Source organism: Salvelinus namaycush, chromosome 3, assembly GCF_016432855.1.
Source record: "Salvelinus namaycush isolate Seneca chromosome 3, SaNama_1.0, whole genome shotgun sequence".
NCBI lineage: Eukaryota > Metazoa > Chordata > Actinopteri > Salmoniformes > Salmonidae > Salvelinus > Salvelinus namaycush.
In genome coordinates this window covers 2,836,725-2,850,810 of record NC_052309.1, presented here as the reverse complement: position 1 = coordinate 2,850,810, position 14,086 = coordinate 2,836,725, and the positions used below count along the sequence as shown (strand labels likewise).

General features: G+C 44.4%; 2 protein-coding genes across 2 annotated transcripts in view; one reads left to right on the top strand and one right to left on the bottom strand.

Moving 5' to 3' along the window:
- Positions 1 to 798: 798 nt before the first annotated feature.
- Positions 799 to 3,290, top strand: LOC120044849 (tubulin alpha-8 chain-like). The gene is made up of 4 exons (XM_038989536.1): positions 799 to 958; positions 1,218 to 1,440; positions 1,913 to 2,061; positions 2,246 to 3,290. The coding sequence occupies exons 1-4, from the start codon at positions 956 to 958 to the stop codon at positions 3,221 to 3,223; spliced, it is 1,353 nt and encodes a 450-aa protein (XP_038845464.1). The 5' UTR covers positions 799 to 955; the 3' UTR covers positions 3,224 to 3,290.
- A 1,418-nt stretch (positions 3,291 to 4,708) lies between these two features.
- The window catches only part of ptpn13 (protein tyrosine phosphatase non-receptor type 13), a 117,645-nt gene continuing 108,267 nt past the window's right edge, over positions 4,709 to 14,086 (bottom strand). The window contains exons 39-49 of the mRNA XM_038989535.1: positions 11,253 to 11,408; positions 10,744 to 10,984; positions 10,506 to 10,618; positions 9,734 to 9,789; positions 9,529 to 9,626; positions 8,895 to 9,043; positions 8,355 to 8,445; positions 6,064 to 6,401; positions 5,613 to 5,828; positions 5,445 to 5,507; positions 4,709 to 5,335 (exon numbers count right to left, since the gene is read on the bottom strand). Of these exons, the coding sequence (XP_038845463.1) occupies positions 5,258 to 5,335; positions 5,445 to 5,507; positions 5,613 to 5,828; positions 6,064 to 6,401; positions 8,355 to 8,445; positions 8,895 to 9,043; positions 9,529 to 9,626; positions 9,734 to 9,789; positions 10,506 to 10,618; positions 10,744 to 10,984; positions 11,253 to 11,408 (1,599 nt within the window). The 3' untranslated portion in view covers positions 4,709 to 5,257. The remainder of the gene's footprint in view (positions 5,336 to 5,444; positions 5,508 to 5,612; positions 5,829 to 6,063; positions 6,402 to 8,354; positions 8,446 to 8,894; positions 9,044 to 9,528; positions 9,627 to 9,733; positions 9,790 to 10,505; positions 10,619 to 10,743; positions 10,985 to 11,252; positions 11,409 to 14,086) is intronic.

The window sequence follows — 14,086 nt, the reverse complement described above, 5'->3', positions numbered from 1 at the left end:
ATACTTTAGCTAGCTAGTAGCCACATGTTGAATTTAGAACGTTAATATCATCCTAAAAAGTACAATTCCAATAGCACATTGACAATACCATCCACTTATGAGTAAACTCTAAATATACAACATTATTCATGAACAAAACACTGTGTATGACTTTGTGCTTAAAGGAATGTAACTTTTCTGAAGACGACAGAAAAAGCGTTCCTACCTCTCCTAGTGCATCACAATGATTTGAGCACGAGCATGCAGGAAACCCGTAAGTAGGCGCTCCTGGATGCAGAAATGCATGATAACAAACCAAAACGCTATATTTAAGCAATAAGGCCCGAGGGGTGTGGTATATGGCCAATATACAACGGCTAAGGGTTGTTCTTAATCTCGACGCAACGCGGAGTGCTAGGACACAGCCTGTGGTATATCGGCCATATATTACAACCCCCCGAGGTGCCTTATTGCTATTATAAACTGGTTACCAACGTAATTAGAGCAGTACAAATAAATATTATGTTGGTCTGACATTTCACGGCTTTCAGTCAATCAGCATTCAGGCCTCAAATCATCCAGTTTATACTAATATTTGAACCACTGTTAGACGTGCAGATTCAGAAACATGTAGTTGGATTTTTATTGTCTTTAAAAAATTAAAATAAACTTTGAAATTGAACATTTACCTCAGGATAATCATCATAAAATATACACTACCCCTTGGTCAATGGTCAAAGGTCATTTGAAAAGCCACACCTACTACAGCTCACCAGATACCATATAAACTGGGCCCATGAAGCAGACTGCCATTGTGTTCAAAGGTAAGTGAGTGAGTGTGTTTGGAGTTCAACATGTAGCCTAGCCTGTGATACTTTAGTTACATCAATTTGATATGTAAACGCTTGTGGTGAAACTGTTTCAGGGTTCATTAATTCCTCAAAAAGGCCATCTATTCCACATAACTGCAGGAAAAATGGTGAGTTATTTTTAATGCAACAAGTATTTACACCAGTTATTTTTTCTTCTCTGGAGTTGTGCTTCCCTGTATTTTGTTAATATATAATGTACATTTGGCTAAATGAGAACTGATAAGGAGTTGAGAGATTTGTTGGAGGTCAAAGTCTCTTCTCCCAGCTTTGTGTACTGTCAGGATTTATGATTGCTGGGCTCAGTTTCCCCCCCCCCCCCCCCCCCTTTTATAAATTATTGTTGGACTAAGGAGTGTTTCTCGACAGAGGGAGTGCATTTCCGTCCACATTGGCCAAGCAGGAGTCCAGATGGGCAATGCATGCTGGGAGTTGTATTGTTTGGAGCATGGTTTCCAGCCAGATGGAACCATTCACGAGAACACTGCTCCTCAATTGACTGACTCATCGTTTGGCACCTTCTTCAGTGAGACTGGGGCTGGGAAATATGTTCCCAGGGCCATCTTCTTAGATCTGGAGCCTACTGTTGTGGGTGAGGAAGCTTAAGCTTCTTGTATAGTAATGGTTTTCCCTAACCTGGTCCCAGATCTGTTTATAGCGATTCCTATCAAAATGCTGACAACAGCTGTTGCCAAAACACAACTGTTTGCTCTGACCTCTGCTACAAAATACACTAACTTAAATGTTAGTGTTGGTTTTTCCCTTTTGAACTTAAAGATATTTTGCTGCTACCAATTTGAGTTGAACATGCCAATTCCTCCTATGTTGTCAATGAATGACCATAGGAGTTGGGAAGACCACACAAACCCATCTGAGACCAGGCTACGGCTGCCTGACGTGGAAAACAATTCATTCTACAGTGAGCCTAGTATGTGGCGCTTGTATAGTACTGAAAATGTAAAGTTGCTTTGTCAATAACTTTATGTTTTCAAAATAAGCAAGCATTTCACAGTAGTTTAAAACCAGTTGTATTTGGCTCATGTGACAAATAGATTTTTTTGTAGATGAGATCAGGAACGGCCACTACCGTCAGCTGTATCACCCTGAACAACTCATCAGTGGCAAGGAAGACGCTGCCAATAACTACGCTCGTGGCCATTACACCATCGGCAAGGAGATTGTGGACTCTGTCATGGACAGGATGCGCAAAATGGTGAGCTGCTGCTGAACGTTTAAAGGGCCACTGCTGTTTACCATCCATTTTAGATCATTTATATTGATATACCCATTGACTGGTTAGGTTGGCTCAACTTTATCATAACCCCAAAAAACAAGATTGTTCTACTGCTGAATGTTTAGTTTAAAATCACTAATGATCCCATGTCTTCTGTCTTCAGGCTGACCAATGCACTGGACTACAAGGGTTCCTTATCTTCCATAGTTTTGGAGGCGGGACCGGCTCTGGCTTTACTTCCTTGTTGATGGAACGCCTGTCTGTGGATTACGGCAAGAAGTCTAAACTAGAGTTCTCAGTCTACCCTGCTCCCCAGGTGTCCACAGCAGTGGTGGAGCCCTACAACTCCATCCTGACCACCCACACCACCCTGGAGCACTCTGACTGCTCTTTCATGGTGGACAACGAGGCCATCTTTGACATCTGCAAGCGTAACCTGGGAGTGGAGCGGCCATCTTACACCAACCTGAACCGCCTCATCGCCCAGATTGTCTCTTCCATCACAGCCTCCCTGCGCTTCGATGGAGCTCTCAACGTAGACCTGACAGAGTTCCAGACCAACCTTGTGCCTTACCCCCGTATCCACTTTCCCCTGGTCACCTACGCTCCCATCATCTCAGCAGAAAAGGCCTACCACGAGCAGCTCTCTGTCCCTGAGATCACCAACGCCTGCTTTGAGCCGGCTAACCAGATGGTGAAGTGTGATCCCAGACGCGGCAAGTACATGGCCTGCTGCTTGCTGTACCGTGGCGACGTGGTTCCCAAAGACGTCAACGCCGCCATCGCCAGCATCAAGACCCGGCGCAGCATCCAGTTTGTGGATTGGTGTCCCACTGGGTTCAAGGTGGGGATCAACTACCAGCCCCCTACGGTGGTTCCTGGAGGAGACCAGGCCAAGGTCCAGAGGGCTGTGTGTATGCTGAGTAACACCACAGCCATCGCTGAGGCTTGGAGTCGTCTGGACCACAAGTTTGACCTGATGTATGCCAAGAGAGCCTTCGTGCACTGGTATGTGGGTGAGGGCATGGAGGAGGGGGAGTTCTCTGAGGCCAGAGAGGATATGGCTGCTCTGGAGAAGGACTATGAGGAGGTGGGGGCAGACTCTGGGGATGCCTGTGAGGACGAGGAAGATGAATACTAAATCTGTTAATCCTGTTCTCAAATAACTTGTACAAAGCAACTTTCAATTAAAACCAAATGCATTTGAATTCTTGCGTTTCATTTGTATTCATGTATTATTCAGTTTACAGTATCAGACTCTAGCTCTGGGGAGGATGTTTTCTAGAACAATTTAGTTATTAATTGTGAATAACATGAAAGCCACTGACTTTTGGTAGATGTCAAATTTTATTTGTAACATACACATGGTTAGCAGATGTTAATGCGAGTGTAGCGAAATGCTTCTAGTTCCGACAATGCAGTAATAACCAACAAGTAATCTAACCTAGCAATTCCACAACTACTACCTTATACACACAAGGATATGAGTGATGGTACAGAACGGCGTAGGCAAGATGCAGTAGATACATGAGTAAAAGTGGCTAGTGATACATGTATTACATAAAGATGCAGTACAGTATATACATATGAGTAATGTATGTAAACATTAAGTGGCATTGTTTAAAGTGGCTAGTGATACATTAAAGTGGCTGGAGTTGAGTCAGTATGTTGCAGCGGCCACTAAATGTTAGTGATGGCCTTGAGATAGAAGTTGTTTTTCGGTCCCTGCTTTCCTGTACTGACCTCGCCTTCTGGATGATAGCGGGGTGAACAGGCAGTGGCTCGGGTGGTTGTTCTTTGGTGTAGGTGTCCTGGAGGGCAGGTAGTTTGCCCCCGGTGATGCTTTGTACAGACCTCACGGTACCAGGTGGTGATACAGGATGCTCTTGATTGTGCATCTGTAGAAGTTTGAGTGCTTTTGGTAACAAGCTGAATTTCTCCAGCCTCCTGAGGTTGAAGAGGCGCTGCTGCGCCTTCACAACGCTGTCTGTGTGGGTGGATACCGAGGAACTCTCCACTACTGTCCCATCGATGTGGATAGGGGGGTGCTCCCTCTGCTTTTTCCTGAAGTCCACAATCTTTGTTTTGACGTTGAGTGAGGTTATTTTCCTGACACCACACTGAGGGCCCTCACCTCGTCGTTCTTGGTAATCAAGCCTACCACTGTAGTGTCGTCCGCAAACTTGATGTGCATTAGACAATGCTCTTCGGTGTAATCTGCATTTGGTTGACTTCTTATCACATTGGTTCCTAAACATTTGATGCTCGGAGTATCAGGTTTCCACATTTCAGAACTTTTGCCTTGCAAAATTCATACATCCCTACCCCAAGGAGGAAGGTTGCAGTATATCAAAGGCCCAGATTCTGACTGGAGCAAATGGCTTGCACTTCTCTGGCCATTCACCGACTTCATTCCCTGACATTCCACCTTAAGCTGGGGACAGAAGGCCACTGTGCCCCCTACCCAGTCATGAGATTAGAAATATTTTCAAGTGTGTCAGTCCCAACCATTAACTCCAGGTGAATAACATTTCAGCATGAGCAGTAGCCCAACTACTGAAAAGTGCATAGGAAAGGCTAATTGCATTCTTACTGGCAAAATCTGTATTTAAATAAAGTACCAAAATGTTTTCTTCACTTTTATTTACAAATTGCAATTTTTCAAAAGATGAATATGTACACTAATTTCCTTTAACACTGGCAGCAACTACCATAATACGATTTACAATGCAAATACTCTCGTATTCTGTCAAGGCAACTTCCAGCATCAAAATCTTTAAAATATGAATTTATTAACTTCCAGATATTTCATAAGCCAATCTATTAAAAAAAAAAGCATTGCTTTCATGTAGGTAAGACGGGAACATCAACTGTATTGTTGTGTATACATTAAGAGAAGGGGTAGCAGCTACAGAGGTAGAGGTCAAGCAAACAAGAATGTACTTTTCCCCAGACACAGATCAAGCCTAGTCATGGACTAAAAACCATGTTAAATGGAGATTCTCTATTGAAAGTACCAGTAAATCCAAGATTAGGCTTGATCTGTGTTCGGGACACAATCCCAGACTGTTTTAAGGCGTTTATTGAGCAGTGGTTTGTAAATCCACTGCTTGGTTCTGTGCTGTGTGTAGTCTCCGTCATTGTTGTGTGCAGCATTGGGAATTTAATAAGGTTGCTATCCTGAGATTTTCTCCTCAGCTTGAAGACATCGGAGCACATATAAGATGACTTGATAGCAGAAGATGTATTGTTCCTGTGTGGAATAAACAATGAGTATGTATATAATTATTAATGCAGAAATAGTATGTACATTACAGACTCTTTAAAGGGATCAACATATTGTATAAAAATGTATAACTGACCTCCGTTTGTACCATTCCTTGTCTCTGCAGCCTCATGTTACGTACCACATCTGAAATATCAAACTAAAAACAGTGTGTTTTAAAATAGAATCTCTCAGAAACAGGAAAACATGTGATTGGACCTTTTTTGTAGCATAATAAAAGCTATAGTCTTGTCACCATATTTACATCAGCATCTTTACTGATGAGGCCTAGAACCACATCAACGCAGATGAGGGTTCCGGATCGGCCAATCCCTGCACTGCAGTGCGTGATGATGGGTCCTGATTGGTGGATGTGCCTCATGTAGGATATGAACATCAACAGCTGCTCAGGCTGCGAGGGTGTACCGTGGTCTGGCCAACCGGTGTAGTTCAGGTGGGTGACGCGTTGAATTTCTTCAGTCTAGAACAGGAGGGATAGGCCGTTATCGTCACTCTGATGCTCTAAATACAGAGTACCCAAATGATTATGCACTGGCTTTTGTTTCTATTTGTTTAACCTTATTATTACATTTACTTGGTAATAAAGCAAAATTCTAGAAAAAGAAATCCCTTCACGGTTAAGTATGGAGTCCTGCAAGGCTCTGTTCTGGGGCTATTACTCCTGTCCTTATAACCTACTGTACATTTAATCTCACCTGGATATCTTTGACCTCAATGAGACGGATAACAAAGTTGTCAAGGTGCTGATCTTTGACCAGGGTGATCTGCAGCCTCTCGTCCACCATCTCAGCCGTTCGCGGGGTGTCAGGCCAGTACCGTTGACATTTGACCTTTCCCCCTTCCACTTCCTGGGTCATCATAGCAATGACATTGGATTTCTGCTCCCAGATCATCTGCCAGAAGTCACCCAGAGTGGTGGGTAGGGGTCCTTGACAAGCAATGAACATGAAGTTCTCATCTTTCACTGGCATGTTGATGAAGTTGGCATTAATGTAGCCACCATTTTTACCCAGGATCACTCTGGTGGTATCGACTGGAGAAACAAGAGAACACAGGAGAAGCTTTGATTGGGCTTGTTATATACTGCACTGGGCTTCGGTGGAGGCTGTTGAGGGGAGAACGGCTCATAAATGGCTGGAAAGGAATGGTATCAAATTATATATTTGATCCTATTCTACTCAATCCATTACCACGAGCCCATCCTTCCCAATTAAGGTGCCACCAACCTCCTGTGCTGGGGTATTATTGAAGTAGATAGAGGAATATTGACACGTATAATTTGCACCATTCCCAGGTAAAACACTTCAGCGATAATGTGGTGTTTTCGTTGTGACATTCTATCTACAGCGATAATGTGGTGTTTTTCGTTGCGACATTCTATCTACAGCGATAATGTGGTGTTTTCGTTGCGACATTCTATCTACAGCGATAATGTGGTGTTTTCGTGGTGACATTCTATCTACAGCGATAATGTGGTGTTTTCGTGGTGACATTCTATCTACAGCGATAATGTGGTGTTTTCGTTGCGACATTCTATCTACAGCGATAATGTGGTGTTTTCGTGGTGACATTCTATCTACAGCGATAATGTGGTGTTTTCATTGCGACATTCTATCTACAGAGATAATGTGGTGTTTCCGTTGTGACATTCTATCTACAGAGATAATGTGGTGTTTCCGTTGTGACATTCTATCTACAGAGATAATGTGGTGTTTTCATTGCGACATTCTATCTACAGAGATAATGTGGTGTTTTCGTTGCGACATTCTATCTACAGCGATAATGTGGTGTTTTCGTTGCGACATTCTATCTACAGCGATAATGTGGTGTTTTTCGTTGTGACATTCTATCTACAGCGATAATGTGGTGTTTTCGTTGCGACATTCTATCTACAGCGATAATGTGGTGTTTTCGTTGCGACATTCTATCTACAGCGATAATGTGGTGTTTTCGTTGCGACATTCTATCTACAGCGATAATGTGGTGTTTTCGTGGTGACATTCTATCTACAGAGATAATGTGGTGTTTTCGTTGCGACATTCTATCTACAGCGATAATGTGGTGTTTTCGTGGTGACATTCTATCTACAGCGATAATGTGGTGTTTTCGTTGCGACATTCTATCTACAGAGATAATGTGGTGTTTTCATTGCGACATTCTATCTACAGAGATAATGTGGTGTTTTCGTTGCGACATTCTATCTACAGCGATAATGTGGTGTTTTCGTTGCGACATTCTATCTACAGCGATAATGTGGTGACATTCTATCTACAGCGATAATGTGGTGTTTTCGTGGCGACATTCTATCTACAGCGATAATGTGGTGTTTTCGTGGTGACATTCTATCTACAGCGATAATGTGGTGACATTCTATCTACAGCGATAATGTGGTGTTTTCGTTGCGACATTCTATCTACAGCGATAATGTGGTGACATTCTATCTACAGCGATAATGTGGTGTTTTCGTGGCGACATTCTATCTACAGCGATAATGTGGTGTTTTCGTGGTGACATTCTATCTACAGCGATAATGTGGTGTTTTCGTGGTGACATTCTATCTACAGCGATAATGTGGTGTTTTCATTGCGACATTCTATCTACAGAGATAATGTGGTGTTTTCGTGGTGACATTCTATCTACAGCGATAATGTGGTGTTTTCGTTGCGACATTCTATCTACAGCGATAATGTGGTGTTTTCGTTGCGACATTCTATCTACAGCGATAATGTGGTGTTTTCGTGGTGACATTCTATCTACAGCGATAATGTGGTGTTTTCGTGGCGACATTCTATCTACAGCGATAATGTGGTGACATTCTATCTACAGCGATAATGTGGTGTTTTCATTGCGACATTCTATCTACAGAGATAATGTGGTGTTTCCGTTGTGACATTCTATCTACAGAGATAATGTGGTGTTTTCATTGCGACATTCTATCTACAGAGATAATGTGGTGTTTCCGTTGTGACATTCTATCTACACTTACAAGGGACAATGTTCTTATAACGATTCTTCTTCTTGTTTTCCTTCGTCTGACCAATTAGACAGTCGTCCAGCGGCTGTAGATTCTGCAGATTCTTTTGGAGAGAGAAGTAGAAATTGGCCTTAAAATCTCAGTCCCATGGACACAAATAAGTAACTTTACAGATTTAAGAAAATAAAATGTCCTGTATTATATTGATGTCATGTATTATGCATCAAAGTGTTTTTTTAAATGTAATTTTAAATGTAATAAAAACACAGATCAACGCTAGACAAAAAGCTGGTTCCCTTCAGAGCTACGCTGAGGCTGTTTAATGTAGAGCAGGGGTGTGAAACTCATTCCATGGAGGGCCTAGTGTCTGCAGGCCCCCCCCCTTTCAATTAAGCCCTAGACAACCAGGTGAAGGGATTTCCTTACTAATTAGTGACCTTAATTGATCAAGTACAAGGGAGGAGTGAAAACCCGCAGACACTCGGCCCTCCGTGGAATGAGTTTGACACCAGCTGTGAGGTTTCTATACTAGATCAGACAGACAGCTCGTACCTCAAACTCCTGCAAAGGGATCTTCTGTTCGAGCAGACCCCTCAGCATACGCACCACAGTGTTGAGTTTGGCCCCAGTGTATTGTCCATCAGGGATCACCTTCACCAGGGGCAGAGAGGTCAGCTGATCCTCTGTAATGATGGGCTTATCTGGGGAGGAGGGGAGGAGAATGTTGAGACGCAGCTAACCAGAGACGCAGCTAACCAGAGACGCAGCTAACCAGAGACGCAGCTAACCAGAGACGCAGCTAACCAGACACGCAGCTAACCACTCACGCAGCTAACCACTCACGCAGCTAACCACTCACGCAGCTAACCAGAGACGCAGCTAACCAGAGACGCAGCTAACCAGAGACGCAGCTAACCAGAGACGCAGCTCACCAGAGACGCAGCTAACCAGAGACGCAGGTAACCAGAGACGCAGCTAACCAGAGACGCAGCTAACCAGAGACGCAGCTAACCACTCACTCGAGAAAATCCATTCAATCGTATGTGTTTTGGAAGAGGATATTCAAATCGGCGGATCCAAAGGTCAATCGAGGTTAGGCAATGAAATTGGTGAGGTTGAGTCGTTGGGTGCGGGTGTTCACGCTCAAAGTCAATTTCCAGTTAATATTCTCTATAGATGGGCATACCGTCAGTGAATTTAGAGTTGATGTTCTCTATAGGCAGCTCGTCACTCCCCCAGGTAATCTCATCCTCTTCTGGAAGCTCTGATGTCATCTGCAGGTAGCTGGGAAGGAACATACCATATGAGATTTTAAAAAATATACAAAAAAAAATAATACAAAAATGTCCTCTGGTGACATTCAGTCACACTATGCTGGAGCCCCACCTTACCTTTCATTCAGTGGGTCATCTACACTTTCCTCTTTCCAGTCGGCTTTCCGGGAGGTCTGGAATTCCACACACAACACAGAAACAGATGAGAATGGAATTAACTAGAAGGTAGAAAAAAAGTTGTGTTTTGATCCTCCATGACTGTAGTTGAATAGCCCCGCCTTAGAGGCAGGTCCTCCCCAGAGTATGTACCCACCTCAGGAGAGTCCTCTGGTAGAGAGGAACCGTCACGGTATGTACCCACCTCAGGAGAGTCCCCTGGTAGAGAGGAACCATCACGGTATGTACCCACCTCAGGAGAGTCCTCTGGTAGAGAGGAACCGTCACGGTATGTACCCACCTCAGGAGAGTCCCCTGGTAGAGAGGAACCATCACGGTATGTACCCACCTCAGGAGAGTCCTCTGGTAGAGAGGAACCGTCACGGTATGTACCCACCTCAGGAGAGTCCTCTGGTAGAGAGGAACCATCACGGTATGTACCCACCCCAGGAGAGTCCCCTGGTAGAGAGGAACCGTCACGGTATGTACCCACCTCAGGAGAGTCCCCTGGTAGAGAGGAACCGTCACGGTATGTACCCACCTCAGGAGAGTCCTCTGGTAGAGAGGAACCGTCACGGTATGTACCCACCTCAGGAGAGTCCCCTGGTAGAGAGGAACCGTCACGGTATGTACCCACCTCAGGAGAGTCCCCTGGTAGAGAGGAACCGTCACGGTATGTACCCACCTCAGGAGAGTCCCCTGGTAGAGAGGAACCGTCACGGTATGTACCCACCTCAGGAGAGTCCTCTGGTAGAGAGGAACCGTCACGGTCTGTGTCTTCAGACAGCTCAGTGTTCTCCACCTCACCCTCTCTCGTCCTCCGTTCCATTGAACCTGCATCATAGTCTGGGTGACGGACACAGGAGAGAAGAAGACTGTCAAACTGGCACATGGTGTTGACAACAGTGTGGAGCAGGGATCAACATACCCTTCAACACACACATCTGTAGGGATAAAGAGTAGTAACTTACCTATTGGCGGTATGTCAGGAGGGCTACTGTTCTCACCAGGTGGACTAGACGGTTTAGTCTTCACCCCAATGTCGTCACTGTTGCCGTTGCACTTGTCAGAGTTGATGGGGAGGTAGGCCAGGTAGGTGTTGGGGTTTTGGTCAGGCGGTCTGGACACTATGAGGTGGACCAGTCCTTTGACCTTTCGGATAGTGGTGACAGCTTTAGTGTGAGACACACTAGTCATCAGCTCCTCGTTCACCTGATGGATAGATACACCGTCAGCTGGAAACCTCAAAACTGCGTCATGTACGGTAGGGTGAAACATTTTGAAATGGAGTGAAACAGGGAGGTAATGCCTGAATTTGTCCAATGAGAACAAATCTTTTTGTTTTGCTGTTGTAAAACGTTTATTACCACGTGCCCTAGTGCACAACCCTGCATTCAGATGAGTTATGGTCAAAGACCACCACCTAGTGGACAAGAGCTGTTATTACATTGAAAACACCTCAAGAGTAGATCAGACTTACTTTGAGCAGTCTATCCCCCACTTGCAGCTGTCCTGTACGATCTGCTATGCCACCAGGGGTGATGGACTTGACAAAGATGCCCCTCTCTCCTCCGATAACAGAGAAGCCTAGGCCTCCTGCTGCAGGCTTGTCCAGGTCCAACTGAATGATCTCCTCCTGGAAGCACAACAAAACAGAATTAGAATATTACTTTCACTGTCCAATGTCCAGGGGCAATAGAAAATCTCAGACACACACAGCTTGGAGTCAACAGATCAGAACACTTTAGTCTACACCTTTTATTGACTACTAAAGGACATATCCTTATAGCCATCAATAGGGAAACGGTCAAAAACATCAAGTTCCTCGCCATAAACATCTACAAGGAGCTGAAATGGTCAAACCACAGACACCCTGGTGATGGCATGACAGCGACTCTTCAAACTCTGGAGGCTGAAGAAATTTGGCCTGTCCCCTAGGGCCCTCAGTGTTCTACAGGAGCACCATCGAGAGCATACTGTCGGGCTGCATCACAGCCTGGTATGGCAACTCCACCACCACGGACCGCAAGGCTCTTCAGAGGGTGGTACGCTCAGCCAAACGCATCACTGCCTGCACTCCAGGACATTTACAACACCAGGTGGCTCAGGAAGGCCAAGGAGATCATTAAGGACCTCAGCCACGGACTGCTGTCCCCGCTTCCATCACTCCGCACGGAGCGAAAGGCTAGAGCTGCCGCTTTCAAGGAGCGGGACACTAATCTGGACACTTATAAGAAATCCCGCTATGCCCTCAGACGAACCATCAAACAGGCAAAGCTTCAATACAGGACAAAGATTGAATCCTACTACACTGGCTCGTCGGATGTGGCAGGGCTTGCAAACTATTACGAAATACAAAAGGAAGCCAAGCCACGAGCTGCCCAGTGACAGTAGCTGAATTACTTCTATGTGCGCTTCGAGGCAAGCAACACTGAAGCTTGCACGAGAGCATCAGTTGTTCTGGACGACTGTGAGATCACGCTCTCCATAGCCGGTCAGTAAGACCTTTAAACAGGTCAACATTCACAAGGCCGCAGGGCCAGACTGATTACCAGGATGTGTACTCCGAGCATGCACTGACCAACTGGCAAGTGACTTCACTGATACGCCCCCATTCACATCGACAGGGCTGTAGTGGAGCGGGTCGAGAGCGTCAAGTTCCTTGGTGTCCACATCACCAACAAACTATTATGGTCCAAATACACCAATACAGTTGTGTAGAGGGCACAACACCACCTATTCCCCCTCAGGAGACTGAAAAGATTTGGCATGGGTCATCAGATCCTCAAAAAGTTCTACAGCTGCACCATCAAGAGCATCCTGACCCGTTGCATCACCGCCTGGTATGGCAACTGTTCGGCATCCGACCGCAAGGCGCTACAGAGGGTAGTGCATACGGCCCAGTACATCACTGGGACCAAGCTTCCTGCCATCCAGGACTTTTATACCATAAGACTGCTGGACAGTTAATCAAATGGCTACCCGGACTATTTGCATTGACCCTCTTTTTTACACTGCTGCTACTCGCTGTTTATCTATGCATAGTCACTTTAACTCTACCTACATGTACATATTACCTCAATTACCTCGACTAACCCGTAGCCCCGCACACTGACTTGGTACCAGTACCCCCTGTATCATTATTTTATTGTGTTACATTTTTTTTTTTTTTTACTTTACTCTGCATTGTTGGTTAAGGGCTTATAAGTAAGCATTTCTCAGTAAGGTCTACACCTGTTGTATTCGGCACGTGACAAATAACATTTAATTTGATTCAGATGCGGGCAGTAGAGGAGCATCATGGCAAAAACTTAAACTGGCCAATAGCTTCTAACCCCAGACCATTAGGACATTTACACTGCCCCCCCCCAACGAATGGACATTTATCATGCTGAATAGTCACCACTAGACCGCTAACCGCCCCCCCAATTGGTACTGTTGCAGCTCAAGATTTTTCACTACATTTACAACTCTGTGCATGTGACTAATGAACTCTCTCTAGCCGAGTTAACCCAATTACATAACCTTATAGCCGAGTTAACCCAATTACATAACCTTATAGCAGAGTTAACCCAATTACATAACCTTATAGCAGAGTTAACCCAATTACATAACCTTATAGCAGAGTTAACCCAATTACATAACCTTATAGCAGAGTTAACCCAATTACATAACCTTATAGCCGAGTTAACCCAATTACATAACCTTATAGCAGAGTTAACCCAATTACATAACCTTATAGCCGAGTTAACCCAATTACATAACCTTATAGCCGAGTTAACCCAATTACATAACCTTATAGCCGAGTTAACCCAATTACATAACCTTATAGCCGAGTTAACCCAATTACATAACCTTATAGCCGAGTTAACCTTATAGCCGAGTTAACCCAATTACATAACCTTATAGCAGAGTTAACCCAATTACATAACCTTATAGCAGAGTTAACCCAATTACATATCCTTATAGCCGAGTTAACCCAATTACATAACCTTATAGCAGAGTCAACCCAATTACATAACCTTATAGCAGAGTTAACCCAATTACATAACCTTATAGCCGAGTTAACCTTATAGCCGAGTTAACCCAATTACATATCCTTATAGCAGAGTCAACCCAATTACATAACCTTATAGCAGAGTCAACCCAATTACATAACCTTATAGCCGAGTTAACCCAATTACATAACCTTATAGCCGAGTTAACCTTATAGCAGAGTTAACCCAATTACATAACCTTATAGCAGAGTTAACCCAATTACATAACCTTATAGCCGAGTTAACCTTATAGCCGAGTTAACCCAATTACATAACC